The following is a 22,016-nucleotide window of genomic DNA, read 5'->3' on the forward strand; positions in this document are numbered from 1 at the left end:
AATGAAAGGAATTCACAGGCGTGTAAATAAAAGAGGTTTTGCAGGGACCCAGACGCTGGTTCATGCTTTCTAAGGAAGCCTGGGAGGAAAAGCGATGACAAAACCGACAGGCCCTCCAACCTTCCCATGGTTCTTGGAAAACCCAACATCTTTTTGGTTTTATTGTGTACGAAGAACCCCAAAACAACACTTGGCAATAAAACAAACATCCGTGGCAAACATTAGAGAACTACACATTGTCCAACCAAGGTGACTTTTTTTTCTATCCCTTCTGTGCTCCTCGCTCCAACGTTAAGAAAGCCAGTTCAAAGTGAGCTGATAGGAAACATCTCTGGGGGGGAGAGGGGTGTGTGTGGTTTCACGGGAGGTCTCGAGTTCAAGTTCAGCTTTGGTTTGCGTGCGGGACCGTCAGCGTCCCACGTCTCAAGAGGTTAACGTTTGAATTCGGGACATCCTCGGCAGAAATTCAGGACACTGCCATCGGGAAAGAACGCCATCGTGCAGGAGGCCGTGCCATCGTCAAACTAAGAGAGGGAAATTTTGCAACATGAACGCACCAAAAAACAAGCTTGCCCCCCCCCCGCCCCCTGGCCCAACGCATTCAGACATGAATTTATCTTTCACGCACGTCCCAAACAAATGTCTCGTTTTTTTCTCCCTCTCTCTCTCTCTCTTTTTCTAGTATTTGGCAGTTCGGGAACTCTTGAAGGAGCGAGACACCATCTTCTTCAGCTCTTTGAAGGAACGGCTGCGTCGAAGCTTAAAGTTGTGAGGAGGCAGATTGGATGAATCCAACGTGGCAGAACCGTGCAGCCATGGGTCTCCGAGCTGGTGGAACATCCAGTCCCCGTTCAGGCTGACGGCGCTGGTCGCTTCCACCTTGCTCAACCTGGAGCCGTGGCCGGGATGTCCGCCCCGTTGCCCAGGCGGCAGGTCAAAATGACCGTCTTCCGGGAAGCCGAAGGTTGCCGGTGCGTCGGAGGAAAAGGCAAGGTTGCGGTTCAAAACGACCGGTGGTAGGAACGTCCCTGCTTTCGCCCGATGGCGAACGGAGGACTTGCTGGAAATTTCCAACACCGATGTCCATTTCGGCTTGACGGCCTTCCCTCGGTTGGGTTGAAGTTGGCTGGGACACACCAGCCCCGCGGCCGCGTGGACGTTCATTTCTGAACTGGCTCGGGCCCTGCCCACCACGCGGGATGATGGTTTGCGCCGGAGACTCAATCTGCGGAGCAGTTCGCGGGGACTCAACCAGCTTCTCTCGGCTGCCTTCTCGCCTCGCTCGGAAGTTTTTACCAACTCCCGCGAAGCGTGTTTGCCTTTGTAGAGCTTGTCGACGCCAGTCACGGCCCGCGGCAACGATGTCTCCTTCCTCAAAGAGGACTCCGTCTTGATTATCAGTTGGTGGGGCACTGCTGCCCAAATTTTTCTATCCGGCGTGGCAGATGGCTTGTTCAGGACGAGTTTGACAGAAGGATCCTGCGGTGTCGGGAGGGACATAACAGATGACTCGCTAGGTTTAACCAGGTTGGTGGTACTCGATTGAAATGAGTTGATCTCTGGAAATGGCGGGAAGTCCCACAACCCATCCAGGACCCGGGAATCTCGTGCTCCCTCTGAACCTTCAGGAGAACGCAAGTGAGAACAAGTGGAGATCCGCCGTCGGATCTTCCATCCTGGAATCGGACCCAGGATTTGACCAGCCACAGGCCCCGAACTGCAGATGGACGTCATGGATAAACTTTTCTGATTCCCCGCGAGGTATCCCGATTCGGTCCGACTCGCCGCCGTGCGGCACCTGTACCGTAGCACCAATTTCGCCATGTATTGATCCAAGCGGATCTTAGGGAGTTCCCCGGAGCAGAGAAGGTCTCTCTTGGGAGAGTCGGATCTGGGAACCTTGGGAGGCGTCTCGTCGAGATCTTCCTGGGATGAGCTTTGAGAGAGGCTGTTGGTGAAGAGAGGGCTCTGTAACGCTACCGCATGGAGAGGACTGGGGTAGTGGTACACTTCGTTGGTTTTTCGGGAGACCAGATCGGACTTGTACCGTAGAAGCTGGAAATTCGGGGGTCTCGGGAGGGGCAGGGAGCCAAGGCCCAACAGGAACTCGAGGTCACCTATCCCAAGAGACACAATGAAAAAGAACTCATGAGGTACAGGAATCTACCATTCTGCCTGAGAATTTGGCCGAGTATCTAATACTTCGTCCAGGTGTCTATCCGATTCTTTATCCCTTCGGATTTGTTTCCGAAGATGCTTTTAATGAAAGGAGTGGTGCGGTCTCCTAGAGGTGGAGCTCTCGCCTCACAATCACGAGGCTGCCAGTTCGATCCTAGGTAGAGGCAGATATTTCTCTCTCTGGATACAATAAGAATATACTGTATCTGCTGGACAAAACTCCGCATTGGAGACACGAAAGGCATCCGGCCATTCAAACACTCTGCTAGCTCCATTCAAGTGCCCAGACTCCACCCCGCAAGGGATTATGGGGTTGTTAAAAGAAGATGATGATGGTTTTAATGAAACAGAAATGGGGAATCAGTAGCTCCAAAACACACTTAGGGATAGGACATCTACATACCCACTTAGAACATTCTTTCTATAGTGTGTCCTTGACACACAACAGTTTTGTTTAGTGATGGTTCGAAGTTACAACGGCACTGAAAAACGTGACTTATGACTATGTTTCACACTTGTGTCCATCGCAACATCCCCGGGATCAAAATTGAGACGCTTGGCAACTGCGAGTCACAGCGTCCTGGGGTGATTATTGCAAAAGCACAAATAGAATACAATAGCAGAGTTGGAAGGGACTTGTGTTCCACTGATTAATTGTTCTCACTATCAGGAAATTTCTCCTCAGTTCTAAGTTGCTTCTCTCCTTGATTAATTTCCACCCATTGCTTCTTGTTCTACACTCAGATGCTTTGGAGGATAGCTTGACTCCCTCTTCTTTGGGGCAACCCCTGAGATATCGGGACACTGCTATCATGTCTCCCCTGGTCCTTCTTTTCATTCAACTAGACCTACCCAGTTCCTGCAACCATTCCCCATATATTTTAGTCTCCAGTCCCCTAATCCTCTTTGTTGCTCTTCTCTGCTCTCTTTCTAGAGTCTCCACATCTTTTCTACATGGTGGCGACCAAAACTGAATGCTGTAACCCAAGCGTGGCCTTGGAGTTAGAGTGCAGCACTGCAGGCTACTTCAGCAGACTGCTAGCTGGAGTTCGGCAGTTCAAATCCCACCAGCTCAAATTTGACCCCATCCTTCCAAGGGGGGGTAAAATGAGGACCCAGATTGTTGGGGGGCAAGAGGCTGACTCTGTAAACTGCTTTAAAGAGGGAGGGGGCTGTTAAAAGCCCTGTGAAGCGGGATATAAGTCTAAGGGCTATTGCTATGAAGTGGTATCAACACTTCGCCTGATCTTGATTCTATCCTCTGTTGACACAGCCTAGAACGGTGCCAAAATCTTAAAAGCTACCTTTCCCCAGTTAACAAATTCAGTCCGAATGACGTGCCGAGGATTTTGCTTTTAAGCCATAATTAGGTGGGGTACTTTGTACCTTCGCCCGGAGGGGACGATAAAACGGAGACATCTTCACGTAAACAAACAGGTTGGAACAAGGGAAGAGCTGACTGCATGGCACGGAGAAGCAAAAACACAATTAAACTCTGGTGCCTGCCTAACTTGGATCGTTTCCCTGGATCGACAGCTGAGAGGTAGCCTGCCAGGGTGACTCATTCGGGGGGGGGCGGGATGGGTGGGTGGTAGAGTCCCATCGGACTTTCTAGAAGATTGAGAAGACACCCTAAAAATACCTCCAGGAGGATGTGCTCCCTATCCCATTGCGATGAAGTATTCCAAAGATTGAATACATAGATCGATCCAGCCCTGCATTTTATACCATTCCTCGCCTCGATGTGAACCGACAAAGTTTCTAGTCCTCATCCAGTATTCTATTCTATTCTACTCTGTTCTCCTATTTATTTCCGATATGCTATTCTATTATCTTATTTCCTATTTACATTCTATATTCTATTCTATTCTGCTCTCCTCTCCACTACTATTCTATTCTCCTATTTATTTCCTAGATTCTAATCTATTTTCTTATTTCCTATTTACATTCTATATTCTATTCTGCTCTCCTCTCCTATTCTATTCTCCTATTTATTTCCTAGATTCTATTCTATTTTCATATTTCCTATTTATATTCTATATTCTATATTATTCTATATTCTATATTATTCTATATTCTATATTATTCTATATTCTATATTATTCTATATTCCATATTCCATATTCTATTCTACTCTCCTATTCTATTCTCCTATTTATTTCCTAGATTCTAATCTATTTTCTTATTTCCTATTTACATTCTATATTCTATATTCTATTCTATTCTACTCTCCTCTACTATTCTATTCTCCTATTTATTTCCGATATTCTATTCTATTTTCTTATTTCCTATTTACATTCCATATTCTATATTCTATTCTGCTCTGCTCTCCTCTCCTATTCTATTCTATTCTCCTATTTATTTCCTAGATTCTATTCTATTTTCATATTTCCTATTTATATTCTACATTCTATATTATTCTATATTATTCTATATTCTATATTCTATATTATTCTATATTCTATATTATTCTATATTCTATATTCTATATTATTCTATATTCCATATTCCATATTCCATATTCTATTCTACTCTCCTATTCTATTCTCCTATTTATTTCCTAGATTCTATTCTACTTTCATATTTCCTATTTACATTCTATATTCTATTTGCTCTACTCTACTCTATTTTATTTCCTAGATTCTATTCTATTTTCCTATTTATATTCTATATTCTGTATTCTATTCTTCAGTTCACATCAAGGAGAGGCTGAGAATGATAAACGCAGGGCAGGATCAATTTACTTATTCGATTGATAATAATTACCTTATTCCAAAGACTAAAGGCTGCCAAACATTAAAACATCCTTCTAGAATCTTTTTTTTCCTTTTAACAACCCTTTAAGGTAGGCTGAATTAAAAGGGAGAGTTTCAAAATCTGCTCCGGGGGGGGCTTCCATGGCCATGGCGAGACTCAAACCCAGACCTCCCTGGCTCAGCGGCGCCCTCGCCCTTCGACAATAGAGTCTCTCGCGTTTTATGTTCCTATTAAGGATATCCCCTCGTCTCCATCCCAACCAGGAAGATGGGGCCTTACCAGTGGACACCGGACGTCGGTTCTCGGTCCCGGCTACGCTGGCGAAGGTCAGGCGCTGAAGCTGGAGGTCAAGGAACCGGACGGTAGCCTCGTCTGTGGATCGCGGCCGGATGAAGCCGTTCTCGCGCAGTCCGGGCAGGTGAGAAAGGGAACCGATGCTACACCGCGAGGCCCCCGCTCCGTCGCTGTGCACCGAGGCGCAGGAATCCGAGAGGGACCCCATCTCGCTGGTTTCGTAAAACCCTGAAATGCGCAGAGACCCCCTGGTTACGACAAGACGGGCTGCAAGATCCGGGTAGTCCTCAACTTACGACCACAAAGGGCGCACCCCCAAATTTCGCTAAGCAGAACATTCACTCGGGGAGTTTTGCCCCTCGTTTCTCCTCGCGGTTGTTAAGGGGATCGATGCAAGTTGTGTCAATCGGTCTCATGGTTGTTAAGTGAATTGGGCTTCCCCCACGGTCGCAAAAGAGGATCGCGTGACCCCGGGGACACTGCACCCGTCGTAACTATGAATCTGTTGCCAAGCATCCGAATTTGGATCACGTGACCTGTAGGGGGGGTGCTACAGTGGTCGTAAGTGTGAAAACCTGGCTATAAATCCCTTTTTTCGGTGCTGTTGCACCTTGAAATGGTCACTAAGTGAACCGTTGTAAGTTGAGGACTACCTGCACTAACTAAAAATACTTTTAAAACACGAGTTTAACGGGAGATCAGATCGACCAATCATGGACAGGCTTGTTGGGACAGTCAAGGTCTTTTTTCTGCCATTCGTTTTCTATGTTTCGATCAGGATGGAACCTCAATGGGTAGGAGCAGTCTACCCCAAATGCCAAATACCTTGCAGAAAACAGGGGAAGGTGATGACTTTCGTGCCCAATTCTTCCCCGAGACTGAATTGGAATTGCCGGTTTACAACACCCATCAGCCTCAATGTGCCCATACCGATTAAATATATCGGCTGGGGTAGGGCGAGCTAACACTGACCCTAATCTAACCCTAACCTCGAACCAACTAACCAACATGCAGATTCAGCCCCAAACTAGGATTTTATCTCGTGAAGGTATAGGTGGCTTTCACGACAAACCACTCTGATAAATTGGGGCTGGGCCAGAGACCAACAAACCGCCATGATTGTTCCGTTCGCCTGCCAGAGAGACTTTGGAGCGTTTCAACAAACTGTGGTTTACACAAACCCTGGTTACGAAAGGCAAACAAAGACGGACATCCGAGAAGGAAGAGGAAAATATTAGGATCTGGATGGTTTGAAGGGGACATACCTGAACTGGGTCTCGAATCGGCTTCTAGCACTTCTGCGGTGTCTCCTCCGTTGAGGCTGACTTTCTTGGACTCCTCACCCATCATCCTCAGCCCCAGACCTTCCTTGTCTGCGCCATCTTCGGCGTGAACGCACAACTCCATGTTCTCCGACGAGGCGTACAAGCCACAATTTTCCTCCCCACATCCTGCTTTGTTCTGCTCCAGCTTCGGGCCGTTGAGATGGGTCAACTTTTCAACTCTGAAGCCATTGGTCTCCTCCTGTTTGGCCGGGGGGGGGGGGGGAAGAAGAGAGGAAGGTCAAGAGGTCTCTTTTGGAGGGGAGGGTTGCAAAGAGACCCCCGTCAGGCCTGCCGCCGTCTTTTCTTTTGGGTCTTCGGCTTGCCACACTTTCTATTGTTCTACTATGCCTTTTTCTATGGTGGGAAAATGGGATTGTAAGGAGTTAGATGACATGTAGCCATAACAACATTCTTTCTAGAAAGCCAAGGTCATCCTTTGTCTCTGCACCTGATCGAAACTGGATGGGAGGAAGCTGCCAGTGTGGCAGTGGGAGATTGGACCATGGGATGGACTTGTGGGTGGGGGGGGGGGCAAGATCTTGAACTTTCAACTGGGTGGGGGAAAACCGGGAAGCTTTCAGATTTGGGTTTTCCCAGATGTGCCAACGTGTCTCTCTTAATACATTGGAACTTTGAGCAATACTTTGCCTTGGACTCTGATTTACTTTAGGATGCTGTTTCGAACCCTGACAGTGCTCAACCTCGGAGGGATCCCGTGCTTGCTGGAGTAGATCCCTCACGGACCCTGTCCATCCTCCCCTTGTTTTTCCTTTCCTTCTCTTTCTTTTCCTTCCTTTTCTTTTCCTTCCTTCCCTCTCCATATTTTCCTTTCCTTGCTTTCCTTCTTTCTTTTCCTTCCTCCCTTCTCCATATTTTCCTTTCCTTCCTTTTCTCCTTTCTTTCTTTTCCTTCCTTCCCTCTCCATATTTTCCTTTCGTTGCTTTCCTTCTTTCTTTCTTTTCCTTCTTCCCTTCTCCATATTTTCTGTTTGCTTTCTTTCTTTCTTTTCCTTCCTTCCCTCTCCATATTTTCCTTTCCTTCCTTTCCTTCTTTCTTGCTTTTCCTTCTTCCCTTCTCCATATTTTCTGTTTGCTTTCCTTCTTTCTTTTCCTTCCTTCCCTCTCCATATTTTCCTTTCTTTCCTTTCCTTTCCTTCTTTCTTTCTTTTCCTTCCTTCCTTCTCCATATTTTCCTTTCCTTCTTTTCCTTCCTTCTTTCTTTCTTTCTTTTCCTTCCTTCCCTCTCCATATTTTCCTTTCCTTCTTTTCCTTCCTTCCCTCTCCATATTTTCCTTTCCTTCTTTTCGTTCCTTCCTTCTCCATATTTTCTGTTTCCTTTCCTTTTTCCTTTCCTTCCTTTCCTTTTCTTTCCTCCCTTTCTTCCTCGCTTCTTTCCTTCTCCATATTCCTCCAATTTATATTACCTGCCCGTCTAGCAAAACCAGTGACTGACCTCATACTTCTCGGCGGATTCCTAAGTCCAAACCAACAAATGAAGTAATCAAAACTTAATCCACTCCATAGTACATTCCAAGCCCAGCCACCTCTCCCGATCTCTTGAGCAAAATACATTCCATCGTTTCACGTGGGTTGATCCAAACACTTCCTTGTACAAAGCGACATTTTCAGTGTAGGACATGAGCAAACCAGTTTGACTTGGTTCCCTCTTTGTGCGCCTTCCTGAATCTGATCAATAAACAGTGCTGGCATTGTAGCCGACAAGAGAAGGAAGGTCGCGAGATAGGAGAAGTGACCCAAACGAGGGAAAACATTTAAAAAAAAACAAAAAACCAGATCCTTCAACGCTGAAAGGCGGATTTATGTCAAGGTGGTTTTTTTTTGGGGGGGGGGAATCCAAGCAAAAAAAGAGAAGCTGCGTTTTTATTTTGCACCTGACCAATTTTTAACAATGATTTAATAGCTGACCAGCTGCTGGGAGGCTGTAAACCGAGATGATGAAAAGAGAAGGATTCAGCACGGTTACTGCCACTTTAAGAAGCTGTATATATATAAGGGAGGCCATGTGAGGGCACCTCTCTCTCTCTCCCCTTGTATCGCTCTCCATGGGTATTATCTTCATAGTACTTCTCCATGTGGAGTTGGAGATTGCTTGCTGTGTGTGTATGTGTGTATGTGTGTATGTGTGTATGTGTGTATGTATGTATGTATGTATGTATGTATGTATCTATCTATCTATCTATCATCTATCTATCTATCTATCTATCTATCTATCTATATCTATCTATCTCTATCTATCTCTATCTATCTATATCTATCATCTATCTATCTATCTCTATATCTATCATCTATCTATCTATCTATATATCTATCTATCTATCTATCTCTATCTATCTATCTATCTCTATCTATCTCTATCTCTCTATCTCTATCTCTCTATCTCTATCTATCTATCATCTATCTATCCTATCTATCTATCTATCTATCTATCTATCTATCTATCTATCTATCTATCTATCTATCTATCTATCTATCTATCTATCTATCTATCTATCTATCTATCTATCATCATTATCTATCTATCTATCTATCTATCTATCTATCTATCTATCTATCTATCTATCTATCTATCTATCTATCTCCTGTATGCCTTGTATTATAGGTGGCTCAGTGGCTAAGACGCCGAGTTTGTCGATCAGAAAAAGGTCGGCAGTTCAGCAGTTTGAATCCCTAGCACCGTGTAACGGACTGAGCTCCTGTTACCTGTCCCAGCTTCTGCCAACTTAGCAGTTTGAAAGCACGTAAAAAGTGCAAGTAGAAAAATAGGAACCACCTTTGGTGGGAAGGGAACGGCGTTCCATGCGCCTTTGGCATTGAGTCATGCCGGCCACATGATCACGGAGACATCTTCAGACAGCGCTGGCTCTTCCGCTTTCAAACGGAGATGAGCACTGCCCCCTAGAGTCGGGAGCGACTAGCAGATACGTGCAAGGGGAACCTTTAACTTTACTTATGCCTTGTATATAGATGTCTTGTATATAAACTACTGTTTGTAAGACAATCTTCTGTGTTCTGTATTTTGCTCCCGAGTTGTCTCACTGTGCACACTCTAACATATATATATATCCTGAAAGCATCTTTTAAAAAAATATTAATGTCAGAATGGGCAGGAATCCCGGCTGACATAAAATGAGGAACAGCCTTTGCAATGCAACAGGTGGGAAGTCGGAGCCGAGGAAAACAGCTTTCTGACCGCAGAAAAATTTATTGGCCATTTAGTGAGGTCTCCAGGCCAGAGGTAAGGTAACTACTTCGCCAATCATTAATTTACACCTTGAACCAACAAGAAACCGGGGCAGGACTCAACAACCAAAGGTGTAAAAGATTACAGTTTTATAATGAGCCTGTTTGATAAAGATATCAAGAAGAGGCCTCCAATTTTCTTGAACAGCGGTTAGAAATATGTTTATATTCTAACTTTTCTCTCTAAGGCAGTGTTTCTCAACCTTGGCAACTTGGAAGATGTCTGGACTTCCAACTCCCAGAATTCCCCAGCCAGCTGGCTGACTTCAACTCCCAGAATCCTCCTGGCTAAGGAATTCTGGGAGTTGAAGTCCGGACATCTTCAAGTTGCCACGGTTGAGAAACACTGCTCTAAAGCATGACAGCCGGAAGAAAGGTGGACTTCAACTCCCAGAATCCTCCTGGCTAGGGAATTCTGGGAGTTGAAGTCCGGACATCTTCAAGTTGCCACGGTTGAGAAACACTGCTCTAAGGCATGACAACCGGAAGAAAGGTGGACTTCAACTCCCAGAATCCTCCTGGCTAGGGAATTCTGGGAGTTGAAATCCACATACTTTAAAATTTGCCAAATTTGAGGAACACAGCCCTAAAACGACATCATGCCTCCCTTTCTTCCATATTCTATCCTTTCCGATCACCCGACCCATAAAATCACATTTTGCCCCCTCATTTTCAGCAAAACGAAAACCTCCATAAAGGACTTTGCGTCCCTGATAAATGTAGTTATTGCTTTTTCCGCTAATCGAGCAAGTTCCATTTTTTTTTTGCCAAGTTTGCAATTCTTCTGCAACCCGATGAATATTTCAGAATCTTGTTCTCCGTTTGTGCATCAAATCATCTTCATAATTCATATCTTTTTTTCCCCTAATCGTCTATCCATTAACGCCAGCGAGAAAAGTTCCACCTTCGACAGAATATTTAAAATTCTAGGCACTGAATTGGAACCTAACTTGAGGGGTCTTTGCTGCTCTCTGAGCTCAGTTTTTGTTGTTGTTGTTGAAGAAGACGTTTCATGACCCAACTAGGGAACATCATCAGTGCTCGGAGGAGCATTTGCAGCAAATCCCCCCTCCCCTTCTAGCACTGATGATGTTCCCTAGTTGGGTCATGAAATGTCTGCAAGAAAACCACCAAGCTCAGAGAGCAGCAAAGATCCCGCAGTCCTCCTCCTCCTATCCACAATCCCCATTCCCTTCTAGCACTGATGATGTTCTCTAGTTGGGTCACGAGATGTCTGCAAGAAAACAAGCAAGCACCCATTTCAACCCTGAGGCACAAATATTCTCTTCTATCCAATTCACTTGTCTAGAAACAGAGATCAAACCCCACTCTCTTCTAGCACTGGTGATGTTACCAAGCTGGGTCATGAAATGTCTGTAAGAGAACAGCCAAGATCCTCCTCCTGCCAACAGTTCCCCCCTCCTTCTCCTTCTCTTCCTCCCCCTCCTCCTCCTCCTCCTCCTCCTCCTCCTCCTCCTCCTCCTCCTCCTCCTCCTCCTCCTCCTCTCCCCATTCCCTTCTAGCACTGATAGTGTTCTCTAGTTGGGTCATGAAACGTCTGGAAGAAAACTACCAAGCTTGGATAGCTCAATGAACTCACAATCTTCCTCCTCCTTGCAAACATTACCTCCTTCTAGCACTGATGATGTTACCTAGTTGGGTCACGAAATGTCTGCAAGAAAACCACCAAGCTCAGAGAGCACCAAGGACCTCACAGTTCTCTTCCTCCTTCTCCTCTTCCTCCTCCTCCTCCTCCTTCTCCCACCCTCCTCCTCTCCACAATCCCTATTCCCTTCTAGCACTGATGATGTTACCTAGTTGGGTCACGAAATGTCTGTAAGAAAACCACCAAGCTCAGAGAGCCTCAAGGACCCCACAATTCTCTCCTCCTCCTCCTCCTCCTCCTCCTCCTCCTCCTCCTCCTCCTCCTCCTCCTCCTCCTCCTCCTCCTCCTCTAGTCTGCAAATCCTACTCCCTTCTAGCACTGATGATGTTACCTAGTTGGGTTATGAAATGTCTGTAAGAAAACCACCAAATTCACAGAGTAACATAGACCCCCACAGTCCTCCTCCTCTTCACAAGCCCCACTCCCTTCTAGCACTGATGATGTTACCTAATTGGGTCATGAGACATCCGCAAGAAAGAAACCAAGATGAGGGAGCACCAAGGACCCCCCAGTCCTCCTCCTCCTCCTCCTTGCAAACCCCATTCCTCCTTCTCCCTTCTAGCACTGATGATGTTACCTAGTTGGGTCAAGAAACATCTGTAAGAAAACCACCAAGCTCAGAGAGCACCAAGGACCCCACCATTCTCCCCTTCCTCCTTCTCCCTTCTAGCACTGATTATGTTACCTAGTTGGGTCACGAAACGTCTGGAACAAAACAGCCAACCTCAGAGAGCACCAACAATTCAGGCTTCAGCTACAGACATTCTCCTTTATTATTATTATTATTATTTTTACACATATGTCAAGCATCCCAATGACCCCCCATGGTTTAATCGGCACTTTCCTGAATCCTCCCACACATGAGGTTGAACCGAAACTGAGGGCGGAGAAAAAATATCTACCTTCGCGGAGGCAAACTCTGAAAAAAAACCACAGGAATGCCAAGAGGTAAAGGTGAACAAAGAGAAAACAGTTTATTTATTTTTTAAACACAAAAAATGTACGCATGCCAACCTTGTTAGCCTCCGTTCGAGAGGTAGCTGGTGCCAAAAGGAAGTCCCCACCACCGCAAACAGAAAGTGTATTGTTTTGGTGAGTGTGCCTCCCTCCCTGGGAGGTGGACTAAGATCATGGCATCCGGACCTCTCAATCCCTGGCAAACAGATGGGGAAGACATGGAGGGAGGGACCGATTTTATTTTCCTGGGCTCCGAGATCACCGCAGATGGGGACGGCAGCCAAGGAATTAAAAGAGGCTTGCTCCTGGGGAGGAAAGCGATGGCAAATCTAGACAGCATCCTAAAAAAAGCAGAGACGTCGCCCTGCCAATCAAAAGGGCATCTAGTCAAGGGGGTGGTTTTCCCAGTTGCCATGGAGGGCTGTGAAGGTTGGGCCATAAGGAAGGCCGAGCGCCAAAGAATGGAGGCCTTTGAACTCTGGTGCTGGAGAAGACTCCTGCATTGAGTCCCTTGGTCTGCAAGGCCATCCAACCGGTCAGTCCTAGAGGAGATCCATCCTGGCTGCTCTTTAGAAGGCCAGATCCTGAGAGGAAACTCAAAGACTTTGGCCACCTGATGAGAAGGAAGAAGGACTCCCTGGAGAAGAGCCCCATGCTGGGAACGATGGAGGGCAGAAGAAGAAGAAGAAGGGGACTTCTATCTATCTATCTGTCTATCTTCCTGCCTGCCTGCCTGCCTACCTACCTACCTACCTACCATCTATCTATCTATCTATCTATCTATCTATCTATCTATCTATCTATCTATCTATCTATCTATCTATCTATCATCTATCTATCTATCTATCTATCTATCTATCTATCTATCTATCATCTATCTATCATCTATCTATCATCTATCTATCTATCTATCATCTATCTATCTATCTATCTATCTATCTATCTATCATCTATATCTATCTATCTATGTATGTATCTATCTATCATCTATCTATCAATCAATCTATCTATCTATCTATCATCTATCTATCTATCTATCTATCTATCATCTATCTATCTATCTATCTATCTATCTATCTATCTATCTATCTATCATCTCTATCTATCATCTCTATCTATCTATCTATCTATCATCTATCTATCTATCTATCTATCTATCATCTATCTATCTATCTATCTATCTATCTATCTATCATCTCTATCTATCATCTCTATCTATCTATCTATCTATCTATCTATCTATCTATCTATCTATCTATCTATCTATCTATCAATCTATCTCCTGTGAGTCCCTCGGACTGCAAGGCCATCCAACCGGTCAGTCCTAGAGGAGATCCACCCTGGCTGCTCTTTAGAAGGTCAGATCCTGAAGAGGAAACTCAAAGACTTTGGCCACCTAAGGAGAAGGAAGAAGGACTCCCTGGAGAAGAGCCTCAGGCTGGGAACGATGGAGGAAAGAAGAAGAAGAAGAAGAAGAAGGAAGAAGAAGAAGAGGAGGAGGAGGAGGAGGAGGAGGAGGAGGAGGAGGAGGAGGAGGAGGAGGAGGAGGAGGAGGAGGAGGAGGAGGAGGAGGAGGAGAGAGGAAGAGGAAGAGGAAGAGGAAGAGGAAGAAGAAGGGGACGACAGAGAAGGAGGTGGCTGGATGGAGTCACCGAAGCAGTTGGCCTGAGCTTCAATGGACTCCAGAGGATGGGAGAGGACAGGAAGGCCTGGAGGAATGTGGTCCAGGGAGTCGCGATGAGTCGGACACGACTTTGCAACTAACAACACCTCCCTCCCACAATGCCAAAGCAAAACTCGCGTGAAATAGCCAAGAAATATATGGGTAAAAATACATCATTTCTACTCTAGTTGTAAAGCTTTGCAGACTCACCAAAGTTCTAGATTTTCTTCCAGCTTGGCTTGGAACGGCGCGGAGACAGCACGATGGGGAAGGAAGGACCTAAGCGTAGCCCTCCTCAACTTAAAACACAACCGAGCCCCAAAAATGTGTGTGGTTAAGGAGGACACATTTCTTAGGTGAGTTTGGCTCCATTTTTACAACCTTTCCGGCCACAGTTCTTGAGTGAAACCTTGGGATTGTTAAAAAGTTGGGAATTGAAGCTGGATTCCCCCTTGACTCGGCTCCTCAGAAGGTGGCAGAAAAAAAGGAATCACGTGACACTGGAACCGTCATAAATATGAGTCAGCTGCCGAGTGTCTGGATTTTGACCATGTGACCGTCACGAAGGTTGCAACGGTCGTAAGGGTGAAGAATGGTCATAAATCACTTCTTTTCCCAGCGCCGTTGCAATGACTGTGGCAAGAGACTCTCGGCCTTCCGAAAGTCTACTGGTGATTCCGGCCGGCCTGTTGACCCCATGAATGAGGTCCATCCCACTACGATTGAGTGCATGATGTGTCTTTTTAACCTGCTTTCCCTCTCCATTTTAATTTTTTTTTTTAGTATCCTTTCCCTCCTTTTTTCTTTCTCTTTCTTTCTCCTTCCCTCCTTCCTTCCTTTTTTCTTTTCCTTCCTTTTTTCTTTCTGTTCCTTCCTTTCCCCTTTTTTCTTTCTTTCTCTTTCTTTCTCCTTCCCTCCTTCCTTCCTTTTTCTTTCTTTTCCTTCCTTTTTTCTTTCTGTTCCTTCCTTTCCCTTTTTTCTTTCTTTCTCTTTCTTTCTCCTTCCTTCCTTTTTCTTTCTTTTCCTTCCTTTTTTCTTTCTGTTCCTTCCTTTCCCTTTTTTCTTTCTTTCTCTTTCTTTCTCCTTCCCTCCTTCCTTTCCTTTTTCTTTCTTTTCCTTCCTTTTTTCTTTCTGTTCCTTCCTTTCCCTTTTTTCTTTCTTTCTCTTTCTTTCTCCTTCCCTCCTTTCTTTCTTTTTCTTTCTTTTCCTTCCTTTTTTCTTTCTGTTCCTTCCTTTCCCTTTTTTCTTTCTTTCTCTTTCTTTCTCCTTCCCTCCTTCCTTTCTTTTTCTTTCTTTTCCTTCCTTTTTTCTTTCTGTTCCTTCCTTTCCCTTTTTTATTTCTTTCTTTCTTTCTCCTTCCCTCATTCCTTCCTTTTTCTTTCTTTTCCTTCCTTTTTTCTTTCTGTTCCTTCCTTTCCCCTTTTTTCTTTCTTTCTCTTTCTTTCTCCTTCCCTCCTTCCTTCCTTTTTTCTTTCTTTTCCTTCCTTTTTTCTTTCTGTTCCTTCCTTTCCCTTTTTTCTTTCTTTCTCTTTCTTTCTCCTTCCCTCCTTCCTTTCTTTTTCTTTCTTTTCCTTTCTTTTTTCTTTCTGTTCCTTCCTTGTTTTTATGTAAGCCGCCCGGAGTCCTTCGGGATTGGCCGGCATATAAATTCATTAAACTTTGAAACTTTGAACTTAGGTTGTAAAACGAGGCAAAACTTAACACATGTCTCCCTTAGCCACAGAAATCTTGGCCTCAATTAATGTCCACCGGCAAAGACGTTGTTTTTTTTAAATCAACATCGTATTTGGTTATTTTTAAAAATAATTTTTACAGGACGTACATTTTCGTGCGCGGTTTTATTATGCTAGATTTCTTAGTGTTTGGTAAATAAACGTGTTATTATTGTAATCAGGGTGTTCAGAGTATCGCATACCTCACCAATTTTATAGCTGTACAAAGTTGTGTTTTGTAGTGATAACCGTTGTTCATATCATTGTACTTTATCAATCCTGATGATTAATTTATTACAATTTGTCAAACAAAGATGAGATCAAGAATAAAAGAATAAAAATACAGGGACAAGGACGAGAGGCGTGTTAGAGGCACTTAAACACGCCCCCCTCTACTAACCACTTAAGTATGATGTAAGGTCCACGGAAGTCCATTATTGTATTTGTTATCTTTTATTCCCCTTTTTATTATTTTCAGTTGTTGGCCGTCGACCAAATAAAATAAAATCCTTCCTCGTGCGATGTCCATGTTTTGCTTTTTTAAAAAGTGGGGAGATTTTTTAAAACTCGAGCTATTTAAGGATTAAAATTAATCCTTGCAGACTCATTTTGCAAACACGTTATTAGATTCCCTTAACTGCATCAACCGTCCTGGGCAATCTCGAACCCAAAAAGGTTTGGGCCACATCTGTGTACACATCTGGAAGAGTTTTGGCTGGCTGCAACATCAGACACACCTTGTTCCTTTCTTGCACCCCTTAAGTAGGCTAAATTTTTGCACAAAAGGGTCAGGAATTTAAACCAAAAAAAGAGCATTGGTTCTCTCTCATTTTGGGGGGTGGAGGGCATCAATTCAAGAAAACCTCCCCTTGCTAAACCATTTTACGGTGGAAACCTCAATTTTAATCTGTGTTTGTGTTTGGAAGCTTAGAGGAGGAAACATGGATGGCTCCAGATTGTCAAACGGTGGGAGTGTTCCCATATGTTAGATGTCACACACCCGATATGGAGAACACACCCAGCCCAATTCACACACCCATCCCCCTTCGTCCAGCCCACTCCTCACCAAGCCTCACCCTGATCCTTCCCCGCCCCCTTTGCAAAGCTTCGATATTAATTGCCCATCTGCCACGTTGCCACAAGCTGTTTTTGCTCTCACGTATTTTATATATACCTGCTCCGTCTTCCTGGTTCCTAGCTGAGCCTTCAATCTAACCCTCCCGTATTTAGGAAGCAGGTGTGATCTCATTTCTCTGCCCCCTCCCAACCCGATCCAGGCTCAAGTCCTCTCCACCCAATCTGCCACTTCCCACCCACCCCTTTCCCGGATCCTAATTTTCCCCGCATCCCTGTCTTTTTTACAAACTCCCTTGCTTTGCAAATTTACGTTCTTACTAGCTGGATACCCGTGCTTCGCGACGAAACTATGCGATCGGGCAATGCACCGAACACGTAACGCATAAGGGACTATCGCTCCCCCCACCCCGCCTTGAGTCCGGAAGCAATTCCGTAGGTGGTAAGGCGTAGACATTTTGGCGAGGTACCGACGTTTAGTACTGTGAGGAATCCCGGACCGCCTCCTGAGTGAAGAGGAGTGGAACGTCTGCCAGTTTGAACTGAGGTAACAGAATGTGAGGCAACTGGCAGTTGGAACAGAGTTATTTTCAGGTGGGGAGGAGGAGTAGAATGTCTACCTCCTTAGCACCAGAGCATGTTAATAATATAAGGCAACTGGCAGTTGGAACAGAGTTCTTTTCAGGTGGGGAGGGGGAGTGGAACGTCTACCTCCTTAGCATCAGAGCATGTTAATAATATAAGGCAACTGGCAGTTGGAACAGAGTTCTTTTCAGGTGGGGAGGGGGAGTAGAATGTCTAACTCCTTAGCACGAGAGCGTGTTAATTACTATATAAGAAATACTGATGATCTGATAGTCATTTCAAAAAATCCTTTCTTAGTGGGTACCTAGAAGCCAAGAGGAACATATGGGCCAAATTTCCGTGACGGAGCCCACAACGGAGCCCAACATTTCCATTGCTGAGCGAAACATTGCTTAAGCGAGTTTTGCCCCATTTTACGACCTTCCTCCCTGCAATGGTTAAATGTTATCAATCACTGCAATTTTTCAGTTGGGTCATCCGGTTGTTAAGTGAGTCAGGCTCTTCCCCACTGAATTTGCTTCTCAGGAGGTCGCAAGAGAAGGGGAATCCGGGACACTGCAACCGTCATAAATGTGAGCCAGCTGCCAAGCATCTGAACTGGGATCAGGTGACCTTGGGGATGCTGCAACGGTTGTAAAGATGAAAGACGGTCACTAAATGAATGGTTGTAAGTCGAGGACTACCTGCAGGCCCACACCTTACCTAAATGGGCAACTAAATTGCGTGGTTCCTCTTTTCTTCTTTCTCCTTCCCTCCTTCCTTCCTTTTTCTTTCCTTTCCTTCCTTTTTTTCTTTCTGTTCCTTCCTTTCCCTCCTTTTTTCTTTCTTTCTCTTTCTTTCTCCTTCCCTCCTTCCTTCCTTTTTCTTTCCTTTCCTTCCTTTTTTTCTTTCTGTTCCTTCCTTTCCCTCATTTCTTTCTTTCTCTTTCTTTCTCCTTCCCTCCTTTTTCTTTCCTTTCCTTCCTTTTTTCTTTCTGTTCCTTCCTTTCCCTCCTTTTTTCTTTCTTTTTCTTTCTCCGTCCCTCCCTCCTTCCTTTTTCCTTCCTTCCTTTTTTCTTTTCTTCTTTCTCCTTCCTTCCTTCCTTCTTACCTTTCCCCTTTCCCTTGAAAACATTTCGCTTTCTCATCCAAGTAGCTGGATGGTTGAGGATCTCCTTAGACATAAATTTTGCGGCAGGCAATTTCCCGTCTCCTGCCTCTGGTTTGACAGCCAAGGAATCAAATAATACAAATATTTTTTAAAAAACCATGGATAATTTTGCTTCAGTCTGGAAAAGTGTGCAGAAGACTGGCTGAGTTTAACTCCTAATTACTTCATGGAACAGCCATAAATAAATAAAATGGTCTGTTTTCCGGGATATTTTTTTTCTGTTTTCTCAATTCTAGCCACACCCGTGTGATTTCCTGGTGGTCTTCCATCCGCGTATTAACCAGATTCCGTTTCCCTTCCCAGACACGAAACAAAAACATGAGTGATTTTGCTTGGAATCTGGAAAGGTGTACAGAAGACTCAATCTGAGCTGAATTCCTAATTATTTTATGGAATATCCATAAATAAAAAGAATGTCTGTGTATATATATGTATATATATGTGTGTGTGTGTGTGTGTGTGTATATATATGTGTGTGTGTGTGTGTGTGTGTATATATATGTGTGTGTGTGTGTGTGTGTGTGTGTGTGTGGTGTGCATATATCTCTATATCTATCTACACACCCACACACACCCACACACACATATATATATTCTGTTTTCTCAATTCTAGCCACACATGTGTGATTTCCTGGTGGTCTTCCATCCACGTATTAACCAGATTCCGTTTCCCTTCCCAGACATGAAACAAAAACATGAATGATTTTGCTTGCACCTGGAAAGATGTACAGAAGACTCAATCTGAGTTGAATTCCTAATTATTTTATGGAATATCCATAAATAAAAAGAATGTCTGTCTGTCTGTATGCATGTATGTATATTTGTCTGTGTGTGTGTGTGTGTGTGTGTATCTCTATCTATCTATCTATACACACATACATATTATCTATCTATCTATCTATCTATCTATCTATCTATCTATCTATCTATCTATCATCTATAACTATCTATCTATCTATCTATCATCTATCTATCTATCTATAACTATCTATCTATCTATAACTATCTATCTATCTATCTATCTATCTATCTATCTATCTATCTATCTATCTATCTATCTATCTATCTATCTATCCTTGTTTCTCAATTCTAGCCTCAGCCGTGAGATATCCTAGTGATCTTCCGTCCAAGGGTTAACTAGACACGAAACGTTAATTTTTTTTCTCCAATTAGAGTAAAACAACACACCCACATTTGCACACTAGCTCTATTTTTCTGCCTTTTCACAATTTGCCTGCATACACACACACACACACAAAAAAAAAATCCAAACAGGTGAGGACTATAGCACTCAGCCTTCTCAACCATCTCAGCCCCCTGGAGGTGTGAGCAGGCTGGAAAAAAAGCAGCTGAATATTTCTAATTAAACTAAGACGTTAATTGCAATAAATCCTGATTCCCCCACCCCCTTTCCTTCTACTTTTCCAGTTTTAGCTTGCAAGGAAGCAAATTTCTTCTTCAGATTTCAACGCCAGGTAAAATTAAATCGTAGTGAAGTGAAATATTGAAATCATTTTTTTTTTATTTTCTTTTTCTCTCGACTTTGGCCAAGGATTTTAACTTAGAACCAAATCCAAGCAAGCAGAGTTCGTTCCTGGCAAAGTAACCGGTAATTCCCCCCCACCCCCCAAGAAGTATAATATCCACCTTCTACACAGGAATATAATTCATTTTCCCACCCACCCACCCCCAAAAAAGAGATATGGTTTAGGGAAGAAGGGAAGGCCAAATTTTTCCTGCCCGAGCTTCCTTTAAGCTTCGGCGTTTTGAAATTTAAAAAACGAACAAGTCCAGGAAATATTTTAAATCGCATTCCGGATCAAAAGAGGAAAAGATACAGCACCCCCCCCTCTCTCCATTTTTTTCCTTCCTCCATTCAAAACTACAAATCCCAAACATGGATACTGACCACATGGCAGAAGGGGAAACCCCCCTCCCCAAATTCCAGCCTGCTCTTTTAAACAACAAAAGCCGCCAAGCCCAGCTGCGGGAATGATGGGAGTTGTAGTGGAAGGCTTTTACAGCACAACAGTCGCCCCCCCTTAAAGGATACACTCCCCCCCAGATTTCCACCAGACCCATTTGCTCTAAAGCCTCAACAACTTCTCCTGAGCCCTCCTCAAAAGAGATCCTTTAAGGGTGGATCCCCCCCCAAACACGAGGCCAAAACATTCAGAGAAGCTTGGAAATTTTAAAATAAAAAAGGAAGGGGGAAAAAAACTAGAATCTCTTATTGCACAGGTGAAATCTTTGGCAGGATTCCTCAGGGCGCCAGGGATGGTGAAGAGGAAATCCACCAGGTTTCCAGAGAGAACCAGAAGCAAACAGAGAAATCCAGATCTCAAAGTGGCTGCAAAGCCACTGGATCCCACCAGTTGGCTCACCTGCTTACCTGTTGTTGTTTTTTAAATTATTATTATTATCTGGCTTGGCACCTGATGGAAGATTTATTTTTTAAGCCAAGATTTATTTATTTTTTGCTCGCCTAAGAAATTCAGAGATTCCCGACAAGGATTTACACGCGTGTCATTTCCCCGGGAGGAGAAATTAGGGCTGGCCACGCAGCCCACCCACCCACCCACGCCCCCCAAACACATCCCCCATCTCACCGATCCAGTCAAGGCACTCTCCACGTTGGCTTTCTGCATCTCGCGCAAGAGATCCAGTTCCCACAGCCCGGCCAGGCTGGCTTGGAGACGCTCCCCGATGCGAAGCCGCTCGTGGCCCGACCACAGCGAAGGGGTGGGCACGGCCCGGCGGCTGGCCATGGAGACCCTCCCGGACGAGGCGCCCGAGCCCCCCGAACCGTGCGCCTTTGGAGACGGAGAGAGGTGGCTGGCATGCACCTGCCCCCAGGTGCCTTGGAGCTAGAGAGCAAGCAGGTGGGGAGAGGCAGAAGAAGGGTGGGTGGGTTAAAACCCAAAGAGGGGGAGGGGTCGAGGAGAGGGGGTGCAGATCTGGGGGGGGGGGAGAGAGCTCGTTCCCCACCCACCCAAGCCCCTTACAAGCCTTGGGGGGAACTTCAGCTGATTCCAGGGCGCAGCGAAGCGCAGTTCAGACAAAGGAGAAAGGTTTTGAACGCGTCACGTGCAAACGGGGCTTTTTTTTCCCCTCCCCCCCCTTTTGGGAGGGGTGTGCCCACGCCCCTTCCCCTCCCACTCGCGTCGACGGCTCCTGATTGGCCCAAGCCACTGGGAGATATTTCCCCACCCACTCACCCACCCACCCCCCAAGCCCGACCAGAGAGAAGAGAAAAAAGAAAAAGAAAAACTTTGGGAAAGTTGCGCGCTTCGCAAGGAAGGCCAGGTAGTTTCAAACCAGGTGGCTTCAACCTGGTTTATTAATTCTTTGCTGGCCAAGGGTGATGGGACACACCAGGAATTTGTCCTTGGTGCA

General features: G+C 44.9%; 1 protein-coding gene across 1 annotated transcript; it reads right to left on the bottom strand.

Annotated features, from left to right (window-relative positions):
• Positions 1-121: 121 nt before the first annotated feature.
• LOC106555690 (uncharacterized) lies at positions 122-21,636 on the bottom strand. Its single transcript, XM_014074583.2, has 4 exons — positions 21,230-21,636; positions 6,495-6,753; positions 5,215-5,457; positions 122-2,117 (listed from the first exon to the last, which is right to left on the bottom strand). The coding sequence occupies exons 1-4, from the start codon at positions 21,386-21,388 to the stop codon at positions 679-681; spliced, it is 2,100 nt and encodes a 699-aa protein (XP_013930058.2). The 5' UTR covers positions 21,389-21,636; the 3' UTR covers positions 122-678.
• Positions 21,637-22,016: the final 380 nt, after the last annotated feature.

The sequence above is a fragment of the Thamnophis sirtalis genome, unplaced genomic scaffold (assembly GCF_051295495.1).
Source record: "Thamnophis sirtalis isolate CommonGarterSnake01/CBP01778 unplaced genomic scaffold, rThaSir2_p1.2 scaffold_2, whole genome shotgun sequence".
Classification (NCBI taxonomy): Eukaryota; Metazoa; Chordata; class Lepidosauria; order Squamata; family Natricidae; genus Thamnophis; species Thamnophis sirtalis.

What these genes read in the sequence shown, in the direction of transcription:
- LOC106555690 (XM_014074583.2), bottom strand. Translation starts at nt 21,388, where the DNA reads ATGGCCAGCCGCCGGGCCGTGCCCACCCCTTCGCTGTGGTCGGGCCAC. An exon ending in AGAGTGCCTTGACTGGATCG is followed by an intron (nt 6,754 to 21,229) that starts GTGAGATGGGGG and finishes CCGGCCAAACAG; the next exon opens with GAGGAGACCAATGGCTTCAG. An exon ending in CGATTCGAGACCCAGTTCAG is followed by an intron (nt 5,458 to 6,494) that starts GTATGTCCCCTT and finishes TGCGCATTTCAG; the next exon opens with GGTTTTACGAAACCAGCGAG.